At 34.7% G+C, this 16,547-nt stretch overlaps 1 protein-coding gene across 5 annotated transcripts; it reads left to right on the forward strand.

The window, feature by feature from the left end:
• The first annotated feature begins 779 nt into the window (after positions 1-779).
• On the forward strand, positions 780-15,396 carry LOC128242516 (mucolipin-3-like). Of its 5 annotated transcripts, none has more exons than XM_052959690.1 (15): positions 780-1,031; positions 1,549-1,734; positions 1,927-2,099; positions 2,414-2,510; positions 3,862-3,956; positions 5,028-5,142; positions 5,616-5,733; positions 6,011-6,101; positions 7,497-7,596; positions 7,802-7,938; positions 8,438-8,566; positions 8,734-8,847; positions 12,568-12,690; positions 14,019-14,240; positions 14,824-15,396. In XM_052959690.1, exons 3-15 carry the CDS (start codon positions 1,935-1,937, stop codon positions 15,091-15,093), a joined length of 1,776 nt encoding a protein of 591 aa, XP_052815650.1. In that variant the 5' UTR covers positions 780-1,031; positions 1,549-1,734; positions 1,927-1,934; the 3' UTR covers positions 15,094-15,396. The 5 variants fall into 5 exon arrangements, with proteins under 5 accessions (XP_052815650.1, XP_052815648.1, XP_052815649.1 ...); XM_052959688.1 differs by having other exon boundaries at positions 1,641-1,734; XM_052959689.1 differs by having other exon boundaries at positions 1,677-1,734.
• Positions 15,397-16,547: the final 1,151 nt, after the last annotated feature.

Here is a 16,547-nt window from a genome sequence, read left to right on the forward strand (position 1 = left end):
GCGTTTTCACCATCGTAGTTTCTTGATGTTGCGTTTCAGATTAACACATTCACAGGCGATGGCCCTAAGGGCATTCCGTCGTTTCCGCAAGTCAAGAGGAATTTATGATTCAACAGGATATGTTAAATGTTATTTACAATAAGGTTTGGACTGGAACACTGAACACAGAAACACGTTGAAAAAGCGGCTAATTGCATGATATGCCATGTACATTGGCCATTCTGATGACTCAGAGCCGAACCCAAAACCATTAAACTATTAAACAATTAAGGAATAATTTCCAAAAATGTATATGAACCAATAGGAATTGAATAAAATTGAAATTAAAATTGAATATGCACTTTTTCAACAAGAAAGTGCGTGGCCACGTAACTGCCCCCCCCCCCCAAAAAAAAATAAAAAAAAAAATAAAAAAAAAAATAAATAAATAAATAATCTAAAAGGCTAATTTGTTGTTTTTTTAACACAAATCATCAGGGTTTTTTTTTCAGCATTTAAGTTAAACGAGTTGGATTGCATTATAATTAAAACAAGTGTTTTACATCTATCATTTGTAAACCTATATTGAACCCCTTAAGTCAATACATTGTACGTTATTGCTATTTACATAAACTACAAATACATGAAAACAGTTTCAACCGCAAAACTCGGTTTTGTTTCATAATCACTTTGCCGACTTGAACCTCTTACTTCATGAATCATCACGTAAATATATATAGTTTATAACCATCTCCAACAAATACTGTTCTTAAGTTTTCAATAGCATTCCAGACCGATATGTTAAAAAACTGCGCATTGCCCCATTACAAATATAATGAAGCTTTTAAATCTTAAGGTTAAAGATGATAGTGAGTCTTATCAAGGCCGGGTTACAAGTATCTGCAAACAGAAAGTACTGTATTGAGAGGGATTTCCTTTCCATTATAAGATTGTTATCTGAAGCACTGAACTTGTGATGTGTGTGATTATTTGAAGAAAGATCAATGGCTAACAGAGAAAGTGATACACTTATTAACACTGGGCATGATGTAGTAAGTATACAGCTTTTCATATACTTTTGTTGTTCATCTATTGATTTCAGATGTTTGATTTAGTTATTATATTACCGCGTATACAAACAAGATAAACAAAGTTAAAGAAAGGAACTATTATTAAAACCAAGCGCCGTTATATACAGACTAAATTTAACAAATTAAACCTACAACTTACCAAACTTTTATATTAAGTAATTTAAATGATATTTTTAGATGGTATATAAAGACTTAATATACATTTACTTCCTGGTTATAAAATCACGCAATTGTCCTTAGATTCAAATTTGTTCGGGTTTTTTCCATTTATTTTCACTTAAAAGGGAAATTTAAGTAAAACTTGTTTATGATTATTATTATTAATATAAACGATAAAGGAAACAAAAATGGTTTTACCTGAAACCATTTAAAAAAAAAGTATTTTTTTCATATTTCCCTCTTAATTGCGTTGACTTAACACGTGGCCCGCGGTTTTATAGGAAAGAAATACTGTCATAAGCCGCCTCGTGATTTTCAGACTCATGCACGTTGTTTTCGTGTTAACGTCCTAGTACAACAAATTAACGAACTGAAAAGACATCTTATGCTATAGCGTCCAGATTTGTTTAGATTGAAACCAAAAGCATTAATCGTTCTGAACGACAGTCTCCCAAGCCAGATGCACAGAAAAACCAGGACGAGCCGAGGAGAACACCTGCATACGGTACCTCCAGAGTTATTAGATCATTATGTAGAAGGAGATCGGCACTGTAATCGTTTTGAGTAATGTATACATAGATTCAATGAAATTCCAAAGACCATGTTTATATATAAATGCTGTAAGAAAACATGTAAATTGAACACAATAATTTCCTGAATGATAATGGTGTATTTCCGCAAATTGTTTTTATTTCAGAAAAAGCTATGACTGTTAGAGAGAGTCTAGAGGGATTGTGGAAATTCAAGCTTTTGTTAAGACTGCTGATTTTCATCCCAATCAAACATTGCAAAGGGTCCTTGTGGATAAGCTTACCCCACTTGTTTTGGATGATCCTAAATTGTGTAAAGCTAGCATTAATTACCAAACTTGTAAGTATGGTAATATCGTATACACATATTCATTCTGTGATTATAATAAATATGTTTTTATGCTGCACAAACAAGTGCTGAATATAATCATAACGTTTTACGTCAAGTCACGTTAATTCTGTGCGTTTCCACCAAGCCTACTTGACAAGGCATCAATTATATGTGTCACCATGGAGTAAAACTGATTATTTGTTATCCGGATAAGACATGAAATACACGTTTCGAAGGAGCGAGCGATATGTTTAATCGCTAACATGTGCAGTGTTATACTTGATAGGCTAAATAAATCTTATTTATTTTATATTTATCATTAGGCATTTAGTGTTGGTGCGTGTCGTTCGAAGCTTAGCTCAGACATCATACACGGTCACCTGACTTTGCGTCACGCGCTTCTCCAGGGATGGGAAGCATGTAAGTCTTTGTTTTTATTATTTCATACATGTAATGAAAAATTGGTACTAGGCGTCAGTTTGAGGCGGATTGCAATACTACTTTAAACAGAGTGAGCTCGTTAGTAGCTGTGTAGCCAAGTTATCTCTAAATTTCTGGAGCTCAAATTCAAAACAGTAAGTGAACAGGTTGGAGACAGTATTCACTATCGGATTTTAGTTGTACATGTTGATGTTAATATAAGGGTGACAAAATTCTGGATACATACAACAAACAACTATTTTTATGTCCAAAAAGATGTCAAGTATTGGATAAGTATATCGGTATGGCGCTGAAAGGAGATGGCCAATCTAGAAACTATTTACAACGTTTTCCTAGTAGAGGCAGATTACATCAGTTCCGAAGTGACTACTTAGCGTAATCAGTGTGTGTATACCACGTGATAAATTGCGTCATAAATGCTACGTCGGACGGCAATATTTGGAAACAGGTTTGCCCAAGTGTTTGATGAAACTAATGATCTTGTCCAATTTCGGTAGTAAAACAAATGCGGGGCTCTTTAAGCGGCATAGACTGCCTTTTGTATTATTCAAAATGTTGTTGTAAAAGAAAAAGCTATCTTTGATTTAATTCTTCATTTTAAGCAAAATGTTGCATTCCGACGTAGCATTTATGACGTAATTTATCACGTGGTATACACACACTGGTAATGTTTGAACCACTTTATCCAATAATCAGTGGTTACGGCAAACCATTTGTTTAAAGATATTTTTATCTAACCTTGCTCTGTGTTGAGGACACAAATGATTTTGACCCGTAAATGTTTTTGGGTTGTACAAATCGAGAAATTGTGTAATATCAATTAACTTAAGAACACATAGGGTATTTATTTTGTTATAACTAACCTTCAACGATGATTTCTTTTATCCCCTTGAACCTAAAACAGTCACTCGCAATCATTAATGTCCATTTTACTAATTTGATGGTGGTTGAAATAACCTTACGGCATCCGAAAAAGGAGATATTTTAACGTACCGGTGCTAGCTTATTTTAAGCAATATATAACAATTTTCCTTATTATTTTTAATTTATGTTACCAAAATTTGAACTTCTTTCTTCTTACTTCCTTTTGCAATTGAAAAACAACTTTTAATATCATTATAATTGTCTCCTGTTTTATGTGTCTCCTCTGTTACTGATGGAAAGCTATAAGCTTTGTTACAGTTGACATAGACTCCAATGGTAAGGGTTTTTTTCCATTGAAACTTTAGAGCTCAAACCTTTGCATAAAGATTTGTTTATACATATCGCTAGAATAAATAGTTAGGTACGCAGTCGCTGGAGTTTAACATGTATACCTTATTTATTGCAGCATATGAAACGCCACCTTACCCGGCATCAATAGGAACATTCGCCTTATACAGCATTGATGACTTCAAGAAACGAATAAATTTTTCTGTTGCACAGGTATCTGGAAATGTATTTACGATCATTTTAAATATTAATTAACAACATGCTGCCTGAAGTGTATACATTTGAGAATTGAAGCATTTATACATAACAAGATTCATTCAAAGAAATTTTAAAATATATTATTTAAACAAAAATATTAGTTTTCAATATTATAACTTTATTCATAAGTTAATAAATTGTTCTAAACTTGCAGGTGAATGTCAAGAATGTGGTACAGTTTCTCATGTTATAGCCTCACGGCGCCAACCAAAGGCTACCGATCACTAACATACCACAGCTTTTTTCATACAAGCTTGCTTCAGTATTATGAAAAATAAAGAGAAAAACGATTGAACGTATCATAGACTTCTTAGGGCCTAGCAATTCGCTTTTCTTCCTCTATAGTTCTTCTACACATTTTGAACGTTATGAAACTGTTGAAAACAACAGTAGAACATTGACTCATAATTGCGGAACCTCGGAAAGGATTTTTATATGATTCTGCATTAAAATGTAGTGACCAGAGTCCTGCTTTTATCGGGTCAACTATCAATTCAATTAAATCTTGTTACGTCACAAAACGTTTTCCGAGGCATTTTAAGTATCGTAAAAATCCATCAATTTCGAATCGAATATAACAACCTTCTCGCAAGTATTTTTCTTATTTAGCATAGACTAAATGTGTATCTAAATTATTTAGCTTTGAATAGTGTTATTTATTTAAGATACTCCAGAAAGGCTTCATATTTATTATTGTATTTGCCCACAATATTGATGGTCAATGATCGGAATAATTAATTCATTGTTTTACGGAAAGAGACGATTTAATGTTTATAGTTTGTAAATGTTGGCCAATTTTCTCCCTCTTGGACTGTACTCTTTATCTAGACATAGTTGAACACAATTTTTTCTAGCTCAACAAGAACTGTTCACGGCCATCATACTGTCAAAAAGGAAGTAGTTCCTTACATAAACGAAACGTATGGGGACGCACTTGACTCTTTTCCTGTCTGAAGGAAGAATGGAGTAGCCGCTCTTACAAATTTTATCGATAAATGGATAATTAAAGTTCTTTTTATCTTTCAGTACTACAACATTCATACAGACATAACAGGGATCTTTCAACGCCTGAGCCATGACACGTTGTCACTTGAATTGAACTACTTTCAAATAAATGATAACAACGAGATTGTTGCAAAAAGTAAGATAACGAAGTTAAAACCAGCTTAAAAATCATAGTAAACTTGTAGCTGTGCTAAACTTGAAGTGATTTAAAAAAAATGGACAAGAAAACGATTCCACGGAAAGATAAATTACAGCAAAACGTATTTTACTCGTAGGACAAAGAAATGCCAATAATATAATTAAGCTATGACTGTACCATCTTTTTAAGTTCAAGAATGTATATATGCATAATTTTGTACTGTCTTTTTATTCTCTCTATCGAATCGTCTCTTTCTGTCTCTCTCTCTCTCTCTCACACACACACACGCACACGCGCACGCGCACGCGCACGCGCACACGCACACGCACACAAACACACACACACACACACACACACACACACACACACACACTTTTTTCTCTGTCCCCCTCTCTTTCTCTCTGTCTGTTCCTGTGAAGTAGTAAGACATACGCATCTAACATTAACGTGTATTCAAATATATTTTTAAGACATAATGTACGCTCCTGGACCTGGCTTGACCAACAAAACAGAGAATGGTGTTATCAAGTATAGTTACAACGTTACGGAGGATCTCCGATACTTGAATCTGGATGATGTCTTTCGCAGGTCAGTTTGAACGGATTTTATTTCAGATAGTAATAGTAGAGTCCCGAAAAACAAAACATCTTAATACACGAATATTAAACTACATGGTTGAAATATAAGTTTGCCATTTTTTTTATTTAAACCGGTTTATTAAAATAAGTCATTTAAGGTTCATATTACACATTATGTCGAACGTTAATGAATATTTTTGTGAATATTTATGTCGAAAGTATTAAGATATGTATGTATGTATGTATGTATGTCGAAAGCAACATTATTGTATTATCCTATGTTTCAGGGTTCTTAATGTGAATATAAGGAGTTCTCTTCACTCTTTTCGTGTCAGTTTCAACGAGAAAAGGGTTACATGCTTTGCCATAGCTATCAATGTAAGTTTGAATAGATTTCCTGCCTCTAATGCTTATGGTGTGCTGTTAGGACGCCATTCAATGTACAGATTCTTTTCTTCTAGAATAAACTACTTTTCTACTAGAATAAATCTACTTACCATCAATATATGTCACTCAATATGCATCACGTGTCTGAAAAATAACAACATATTTGTTCATTACATTCGAGGTTCGTGCATAAAATTTCGTTTTTCCTAATTAACCTAGATACATGTAAAGATGTGTACAACTAATATAATTCAGAAACACAGAAAATAATGCAAAAATCGTGAAGATTATTCTTTTTTTCGTTTAGAGGAATTAATTTTGACAAAAGATTTTATTACAACTGTTTTCTCATTCTACAGTGTACAATGTATCGTAATTCAATCGCCACCTAATCTTAGGTCAATCAATTGCAGAGGAGTACACGTATTTTTAATCTGCAACGGTTTCAGTGAGGATTCTGATGTTGCAGCTCAGATTCGAAATGCCCACTTAAACTGTTGCAGATTCGTTATGCGTGTACCCCCCCCCCCCCCCCGCGGAATTGATAAAGTGTTAACAACTTTTTATGTTGTTATAATGGTATATCTTTTCATAAACGTTTGTTAAACATATTGGGATGTGAGATGCAAAACCCATAACCTAGACCTGGCTCACTTTAAACAGTAACCTATGACTTCTGCTTCGTTTCGACCTTGAGAAATAAAGCATCCAAACAAACTGTGTTGGCTGAATATTACACCATGAGACATAACACAGCACTGTATCGTGATTCGTTGACGCTATTTCCACATTATATCCTTAATGATCCAGATGTATTGCACTGAAACTGGCATATTTGCGATTCACATTTTATTGACTTGGTACATGTATGAGCCGGACGTTATATTTGTTGAATAAAAAGATCGGATATTGTGCTTTGTATAACCCTTAGGGGAGAGGTAGCTTTTCAAATATATCGATGTAGTTTCATGGTGAAATAACAGACAATAAAATGTTGCTTTATATGTCAATGGTCGGTTTATTAATATAGGACTTAAACTATGTAAAATATTTAAAGTGAGCAAGGATTCTTTGTTGGCTCCTGTATCTTACATCGAAATGGTTATGATTTTGATCTACCTTTAAAATTGAGTTCATTTGTTGTCATACGCAAATAAACTCAATTCAAATAAAATATAAATATTGATTCAGTTATATCCCAAATCGTTAATGTCATAGCAAATATAGAGTTCATCATCTCATGTATTCATGGTTTCTGATATTTTTTTGTATATAAAGAAATATGAAAATTGTGTCATTGTTTTTATAGCAAATAAAGCTATGTTTCATATTTAATAAGTACAACTATTGAGTATAGTTCAAGGACCCGTCCCTATCTTTTTGCAGGTAAGTTTTGAAGACAATGATCATAACGGGCAAGTTTGTATTGATATGCAGACTAATACAATACCAATTAACTGTGGCAAGATGAATTTAACAGTTCCAGGTATTAATGCTTACTAACTCAGTTATTGTTCAATTAAGTAATGATATAAGACAGTTCTAAAGTAAGTGTATGTTAAGGTCAAATGCATAACCCTTATACATGGCTCCTAAGCATCTAAAGTTCTTAGAAATACATAATCAGAGAAAACAAGATTTACCGATGTCGGCATATCGTAAGTTGATAATTGCTTACTGTTTTGTTTTAGAGAACGAACATCTTTGTCCAAAGTTAAAACAGACGTTGCTCAATACATGCTTGGTATTCACTTTCGCAACCGTAGCCGTTGACAGTATATATTTTGTGATTTCATTGGCAGTGTTAGTTTTTCTACGCGCCTTTTGGGTAAGTTGTGATATTTATAATTATGAATAGTTGTTATAAAAAGGCAACACGTAATTTAGCATATGTAGATATGGTCAATTATGCTGTAACATGCTTATTTTGTTTTACCTTTCACCACCTGAAAACTTAAAAATTATACGGTAGTGCAGCCTACGTTACATAATATTCACACATTATTCAACGTGTAACATTAAGAAATCCCTTCATCTGTGTGAACATATAGTTCAAGATTTGTCAATCTCAAATTCGGTGGCATTTTACGTCACAGTCTCTGAGGCTTTGCCTTAGTACTTTTACTCTTTGAACATTCATTAATTTGCCTGTTAAAATATGGTCATCAGGGCGAAAATAGAAATACACTTACAAATTATTTGGTAGCAGATATTTCGTTGTTATTTTACTGTTCTAATCTGCAATGCATTGCATCAACAATGGAATGTTTTAGGCTGGTTGTTTTAGAGTGCAATTAGTGTTTTCTTTGATGTATTGATTCTTGTAGGCACAGAGGAACGGTTTTGAACTTACCAAACTATCATATTTGTTCAAGTTTTGGCTGATATTTTGCGTGACAGGGGATGTTTTCATTTTAATTGGTACCTTGGATCTGAAATATGCAATGAATGACCATGTAAGTCTTTAAACCCCCTTTGTATAGTTCAAACAGCAAGTTGATTACAAAGTTGTATAAAATTTGCAAACATAGCGTACTTTAAATTTAAATTAGTGCCTGTATAATAAGCGATTATACATGATAAATTAAAAAGATAAATAATCTGTATTTTTTTTTATTTGTAGAGAGAAACAGTTGCATTACCATCATACGATGAACTAGCGTTTCATATTGGAATGGGGTGTTTACTCGGTTGGATTAGCATATTGCGCTTCTTGAAAATAAATATAAAGTTTTCTGTAAGTTGATTAAAACACATTTATTTTATTGTTCTCTAGGACTTCTTTGGCAGAAAGAAAATCAGTAACACGTTACCTTAGACATTGGTGGAGGCTTTACATAATGGTTTGGAAATATCAAGTGACTGAAAAACATGAAATACGTCTTGGTTTCAAATGCTTTTGTTTTATCAAACCGATATACTTCTAAAAGAGTCTGTAAGACCGATTCCTGACAATGGGACTGGTTGAATACCCATGTATCATAAATCAGACTGATCCCTGACAATGGGACTGGTTGAATACCCATGTATCATAAATCAGACTGATCCCTGACTGTGGGACTGGTTGAATAACCATGTATCATAAATCAGACTGATCCCTGACAATGGGACTGGTTGAATAACCATGTATCATAAATCAGACTGATTCCTGGCAGTGGACTGGTTGAATACCCATGTTTCAGAAATCAGACTGATTCCTAATAGTGGGACTGGTTGAAAACCCATGTTCCAAAAATCAGACTGATTCCTGACAGTGGACTGGTTGAATACCCATGTATCAGAAATCAGACTGATTCCTGACAGTGGACTGGTTGAATACCCATGTATCAGAAATCAGACTGATTCCTGACAGTGGACTGGTTGAATACCCATGTTCCAAAAATCAGACAGATTCCTGACAGTGGACTGGTTGATTACCCATGTATCAGAAATCAGACTGATTCCTGACAGTGGACTGGTTGAATACCCATGTATTATAAATCAGACTGATCCCTGACTGTGGGACTGGTTGAATACCCATGTATCATAAATCAGACGTATTACTGACAGTGGACTGGTTGAATAACCATGTATCATAAATCAGACTGATCACTGACAGTAGGACTGACTGAACACCCATGTTTCATAAATCAGACTGATTCCTGACAGTTGACTGGTTGAATAACCATGTTTCATAAATCAGACTGATTCCTGACAGTGGACTGGTTGAATACCCATGTTTCAGAAATCAGACTGATTCCTAATAGTGGGACAGGTTGAAAACCCATGTTCCAAAAATCAGACTGATTCCTGACAGTGGACTGGTTGAATACCCATGTATCAGAAATCAGACTGATTCCTTGTAGTGGGACTGTTTGAATATCCATGTATCAGAAATCAGACTGATTCCTGACAGTGGACTGGTTGAATACCCATGTTTCAGAAATCAGACTGATTCCTAATAGTGGGACTGGTTGAAAACCCATGTTCCAAAAATCAGACTGATTCCTGACAGTGGACTGGTTGAATACCCATGTATCAGAAATCAGACTGATTCCTTATAGTGGGACTGGTTGAATATCCATGTATCAGAAATCAGACTGATTCCTGACAGTGGACTGGTTGAATACCCATGTATCAGAAATCAGACTGATTCCTGACAGTGGACTGGTTGAATACCCATGTATAAGAAATCAGACTGATTCCTGACTGTGGACTGGTTGAATACCCATGTATCAGAAATCAGACTGATTCCTTATAGTGGGACTGGTGGAATATCCATGTATCAGAAATCAGACTGATTCCTGACAGTGGACTGGTTGAATACCCATGTATCAGAAATCAGACTGATTCCTGACAGTGGACTGGTTGAATACCCGTGTATCAGAAATCAGACTGATTCCTGACAGTGGACTGGTTGAATACCCATGTATCAAAAATCAGACTGATTCCTGACAGTGGACTGGTTGAATACCCATGTATCAAAAATCAGACTGATTCCTTATAGTGGGACTGGTTGAATATCCATGTATCAGAAATCAGACTGATTCCTGACAGTGGACTGGTTGAATACCCATGTATCAGAAATCAGACTGATTCCTGACAGTGGACTGGTTGAATACCCATGTATCAGAAATCAGACTGATTCCTGACAGTGGACTGGTTGAATACCCATGTTCCAAAAATCAGACTGATTCCTGACAGTGGACTGGTTGAATAACCATGTTTCATAAATCAGACTGATTCCTGACAGTGGACTGGTTGAATACCCATTTTTCAGAAATCAGACTGATTCCTAATAGTGGGACTGGTTGAAAACCCATGTTCCAAAAATCAGACTGATTCCTGACAGTGGACTGGTTGAATACCCATGTATCAGAAATCAGACTGATTCCTTATAGTGGGACTGGTTGAATATCCATGTATCAGAAATCAGACTGATTCCTGACAGTGGACTGGTTGAATGCCCATGTTTCAGAAATCAGACTGATTCCTAATAGTGGGACTGGTTGAAAACCCATGTTCCAAAAATCAGACTGATTACTGACAGTGGACTGGTTGAATACCCATGTATCAGAAATCAGACTGATTCCTTATAGTGGGACTGGTTGAATATCCTTGTATCAGAAATCAGACTGATTCCTGACAGTGGACTGGTTGAATACCCATGTATCAGAAATCAGACTGATTCCTGACAGTGGACTGGTTGAATACCCATGTATCAGAAATCAGACTGATTCCTGACAGTGGACTGGTTGAATACCTATGTTCCAAAAATCAGACTGATTCCTGACAGTGGACTGGTTGAATAACCATGTTTCATAAATCAGACTGATTCCTGACAGTGGACTGGTTGAATACCCATGTATCATAAATCAGACTGATTCCTGACAGTGGACTGGTTGAATACCCACGTATCAGAAATCAGACTGATTCCTTATAGTGGGACTGGTTGAATATCCATGTATCAGAAATCAGACTGATTCCTGACAGTGGACTGGTTGAATACCCATGTTTCATAAATCAGACTGACCCCTGACACTGGGACTGATTAAATACCCATGTACCATAACTCTGACTGAACCCTGACAGCGGAAGTGATTGTATACTTATGTTTCATAAATCAGACTGATCCCTGACAGCGGTTGAATACCCATGTTTCATAAATCAGACTGATACCTGACAATGGGACTGATTGAATATCAATAGACCATGTCTCTGACTAAACCCTGACCGTGGAAGTTATTGTATACCCATGTTTCATAAATTGGGATGATCCCTGACAGTTGAAGTGATTGTATACCCGAGTATCATTAATCAGACTGATCCCTGACAGTGGGACCAGTTGAATACCCATGTATCATAGATAAGACTGACCTCTGACTGTGGGACTGGTTGAATACACATGTATAATAAATCAGACTGATCCCTGACTGTGGGACTGGTTGAATACCCATGTATCATAAATAAGACTGATCCCTGACAGTGGGACTGGTTGAATAACCATGTATCATAAATCAAACTGACCTCTGACAATGGGACTTGTTGAATACACATGTATCATAAATAAAACTGACCTCTGACAATGGGACTGGTTGAATACCCCTGACAGTGGGACTGGGTGAATACCTGATTATCATAAAACATACCTTTTTTAAATTAATTCAGTAAATCCAGTCCAAGTCGTCGCCGATCAAAACTAAGTTTGAGTGGCGTCCAACAGGGCAAATGGGTATGCAAAAAGGGCTTTTGGAAAAGTATATTTTATTGACAATAGAGTTCGAAAGAATCCGACAAGTTGTTGATTTCAGTCCAAGTGAGCAGTAACTTAGCAACTCTTGCAGATGTGTTCATCTTTGACACTCGTGAAATAAGATATGTCTTACACTGAACTTATAAAATATCCTCTATCAATAAAACCAAGACTGCGGTTTTTAAGTATAGAATATTTTATGTTCCAGAATGTATTTATTTTCAGCTACTGTTCCACACCTTATATTATTCGTTTTGGAACGTGTTTGCCTTCATTGTTTGTGCAGGGGTTCTTTTTGTCGGATTCTTTGCCTGTGCATACGTCTCACTCGGCGTATATCATGTTAAGGTTTGTAACTATATTTTATGTAATATTAATGTTTGTATTTCGATGGTAACGAATCGAACGTGGACAATTAATAACTACTGTCACCAGAACCTTCGATTCATGTTTGCACATTATATCCTTATAATGTTATACCATGGTTACCAGACAATGTTGCATCTTTAGTATGCCCTGAAGATTTAATTTTCTCTAAACGTATTATATATCATCCTGAAATTATTCATAATGAATAATTGAGTACGTATTTTCAATAGATAATATTTTTTAAACAACCTCCTGCTTTCAAAACCGAGTGTATGTTTATACATGTAATTAGTTGCGTTGTGTTTTGAATAGGGATGGCAACGAGTAGTAAAATTAATACTCGAGTACTCGGATGATCGTTCGATCGAGTACTCGATTACTCGGAAAAATTGATTATGTGTTCGCAAAGGTAAGATTGTGTATTCATGTATCGTTAATGACGTATATTGTGCGTTGGTCGTATTATTGGACATTTTCACCTTTAAAGTAAACTTTCATTGCGTATTTTCACTTTTTATTTGTCTTATTCGCTCACAACAATCAGAATTACAATGAACGAAAATTAATAGCCTACATAAAAATAGTGAACGAAATTCAATACGAAGTTCAGTTGTTTACTCTACATTTTTTTTGATAGTTTTTCGTACTGTGTAATTGTTGTTTACCTCATTGATATTCATAATTCTTTATTTAAAATATCAACCGATCAATTGTGATAATCATTGCAAAAATAGTTAAAATACGCCCATTAAGAAATCAATTCTCGTAACGGTCGATACTCTTTCGCTCGTTAGCGTCTTTTGTTTGGTGGAAGGTCTCTAATTGGTATACAATAGAATTGTGTAGGTGAAAGTTCCGCTATCAAAACTTCGCTAATTGACATCAGTGCTAATTTGAAAAAGGGGTCCTTTGTTGACAGTTTGCAACTATCACAACAACTGTCAACTAATTGACTGAGGTCAATTGTGTACACAGCGGGGATTAGAGGGACCGTAAATTGTCCTCTTGGCAACTAACCAGATCTGATATTTTGTCTGTAAAATGTGTATTGTGATTTTTATAGATTTTTTTCCGAGTACTCGAGTAGTGATTTGGTACTCGAGTACTCGGACGTTCGATCGAGTACTCAGGTACACGTTGCCAACCCTAGTTTTGAAACATCTTATATTTCCAAACAAAGTAAATCAGTTTGTCATCGATATATAAAATCTGACAAATTGCTTAAGCACAGGGCTTGTCCTATACTTCATTTGGAATAACTAAGGTTCTCGTGCAAGTTGTATTGTTTATGGAGATTATTCTTGCAGTTTGCTAGCCAGGAAAGTTCAGCCGAAACCTTGTTTTCACTGATAAACGGCGATGATGTCTACAACACATTTGCTAGTTTAGACGACAGACTTGCAGGTGATCAGAAGACGGTTAAACTTCACAGAAACATCATTGTATACAGCTTTGTTATTCTGTTTACAATCATCATGCTGAATTTGATCATTGCGTTGTTCAACAGTGCGTATGAAAATGTCATGCAGGTAAGAGACAATTTCTAAAAATGAAAACGTTATAAGGGGTGTAGGATATTTTTTACAATTTTGTTCATAGTCAATAAATGAGGGATCCAAATATTTTGAGCGGCTACAAACTGTAACGATAAGTGTCTGTCTTAAACATATTATAAGTTATGTAAATTGATGACTTTTTAACACAATTAGATAGTTCAATTACAGTAACTTATTAACGTATACATACTTGGATATACGAACACTGCTTTCATTTCGCAATAGAATTGCTAGTGTAAAGTTAATTAAGTCAAAACTGTTTACGGGCAGGGTACGTTTTGTCTATATTTTGTAAGAAGAGTAAGTCATTATCTTTCGTCAACATCTGTCATTTTCTACGTTAAAAATGTAATTTTCTAATTCTACAGCCCTTTCAAAGGGTAGACACACTTTGCCATTTCTTACGCAAAACATAAATAAAGATCGTATACTTACGAAGATTTTAAATTGTTATTATTTTACAATGCGTTTCTTTTTACTTGATACGAGTTAATATAATCGATCAAATATTAAAAAAAGCAATGCATGTTGTATGTTTAACACTGCTACATTTCAGAAAGAAAAGAATGAAGATGACATTGATGCGTTCCTCAGTTTGACTGTATTGAATGCTGCTACAAAAGTCCCACTTTTTGCTTACCTTAACTATGACGCTATCAAGAGTACGCACACATCTTCTTTGGGTTGCGTTTGCTGTTGTAACTTGCAGAGTAAATGTTTAGCCAAACTACTCTTAGGTGGCGAAATGAGACATTTGAGATGGTATATAAAAGACTGTTTGTTTCTACGAATATGGATTGAAGAAAAACAAGAAGAACCAGAATAATTAATGGAAGGGGACCTTTTAAAAACACATCGAATAGAAAGGAGATGGTGACGTTCAACGTAACTAATATACGACTTTAAATATAATAAGTATAAAAGAGTAAGACTTTATGGCATAAGATTAATACAAAGTGATTGTACTTGATGATTTCTCTTCTCGGTGAATTTCTTCATCATTTTATATTGGTTTTGATGTGCTCTTAGAGTGTTTTTGAAAGCAAGTATGTTAGTGTGTGTTTATTGTGTGTGGTCTGTGTGATGACTTATGAATGCATTTTGTTAATCTGATAAAATGGAGGCAGTAGGCGGTATTCTTCATTTAAACTGAGTATTCAAACTCAAATCTCTCGATATTACTTCTGCATATGCAAATTAATGTAAATTATCATACAAATGATAACGCTTAAAGGCACAATTAAAAAACTATTCGAACTTTAAAGGTGCAAAAATAATTCGACTTTTTGTTTTATATTTTCTATGTTTGTACTTAAAAAGGCGTAATCTATTTTTTATCGAGTAATATTCTTATTTTCTTCAAACATAAAAGGCATATATAATATCACCAGCATTTAATATTACATGAGTAAAAACAAACACAAATTAAACTAGTTCACGAAAGTGTCGTAGTAACCATGTAGGATTAATGAAAGTACCATTAATCAGAAAGAGGAGCGCTGCCAACGATAATTTGATTCTTATAGAAATGAGGTTGTTCTGGTCAGATTAACTTAACATAATACAACTTTATTGCAACAAAGGATTCCAGCCAAAAATACAAATAACATAACATAGTTAAGATGATGTGTAATTGAAGTTATAATTGATGTAGCTATCAGTTTAATATCATGTATACTAACTGCTACAGCTGACCTGGCAATCCAATCACGCTAGACACATAGCTTACGTTGACTGTTTTAAGAGCTAGACAAGTGAACTTGTCATTTCAAATACGTTTAAGCCCTGACCACAAATTAACTAGAATAAAGTTTAAAACACATAATACGATACAAAACATACACAGCCATATCTAAATTAACAGTTTAATTAGTTCAAACCGATTCCAAACTTTTGTAAATGTACATACAAAATACGTAGGGTAATTTTATCAATTTATAATTACAAAATGTTTGGAAAAAAAACTTAACATATTTTCATACTCCTTAGATTTGTCTTTACTCTTTACTATTTCGTTTCTTACTGCCATCATCGTTTTTGTCAGTATAAAACCCGAATTTAAGGAGGTTGTTTGACATGTGCCTGTTGGCTGCCTTTTGTTCTTCGTAAACAAACCGGAAAATGGTCAGTTGTCGTAATACGTGGGATCCCAACATGCATGCTTTGTAAATATTATATCGTATGAGCATCGTAAACTAAAAACAATGAGCAGGCTAATGAAGGTCATCAAGCTTAAGAATAATTAAAACGACATTGTAAATTTGACAATGCGCGCCCAAA

Source organism: Mya arenaria, chromosome 8, assembly GCF_026914265.1.
Source record: "Mya arenaria isolate MELC-2E11 chromosome 8, ASM2691426v1".
Taxonomy (NCBI): domain Eukaryota; kingdom Metazoa; phylum Mollusca; class Bivalvia; order Myida; family Myidae; genus Mya; species Mya arenaria.

What these genes read in the sequence shown, in the direction of transcription:
- LOC128242516 (XM_052959688.1), top strand. Translation starts at nt 984, where the DNA reads ATGGCTAACAGAGAAAGTGATACACTTATTAACACTGGGCATGATGTA. An exon ending in TCTCCAGGGATGGGAAGCAT is followed by an intron (nt 2,511 to 3,861) that starts GTAAGTCTTTGT and finishes TATTTATTGCAG; the next exon opens with CATATGAAACGCCACCTTAC. An exon ending in GATGAATTTAACAGTTCCAG is followed by an intron (nt 7,597 to 7,801) that starts GTATTAATGCTT and finishes GTTTTGTTTTAG; the next exon opens with AGAACGAACATCTTTGTCCA.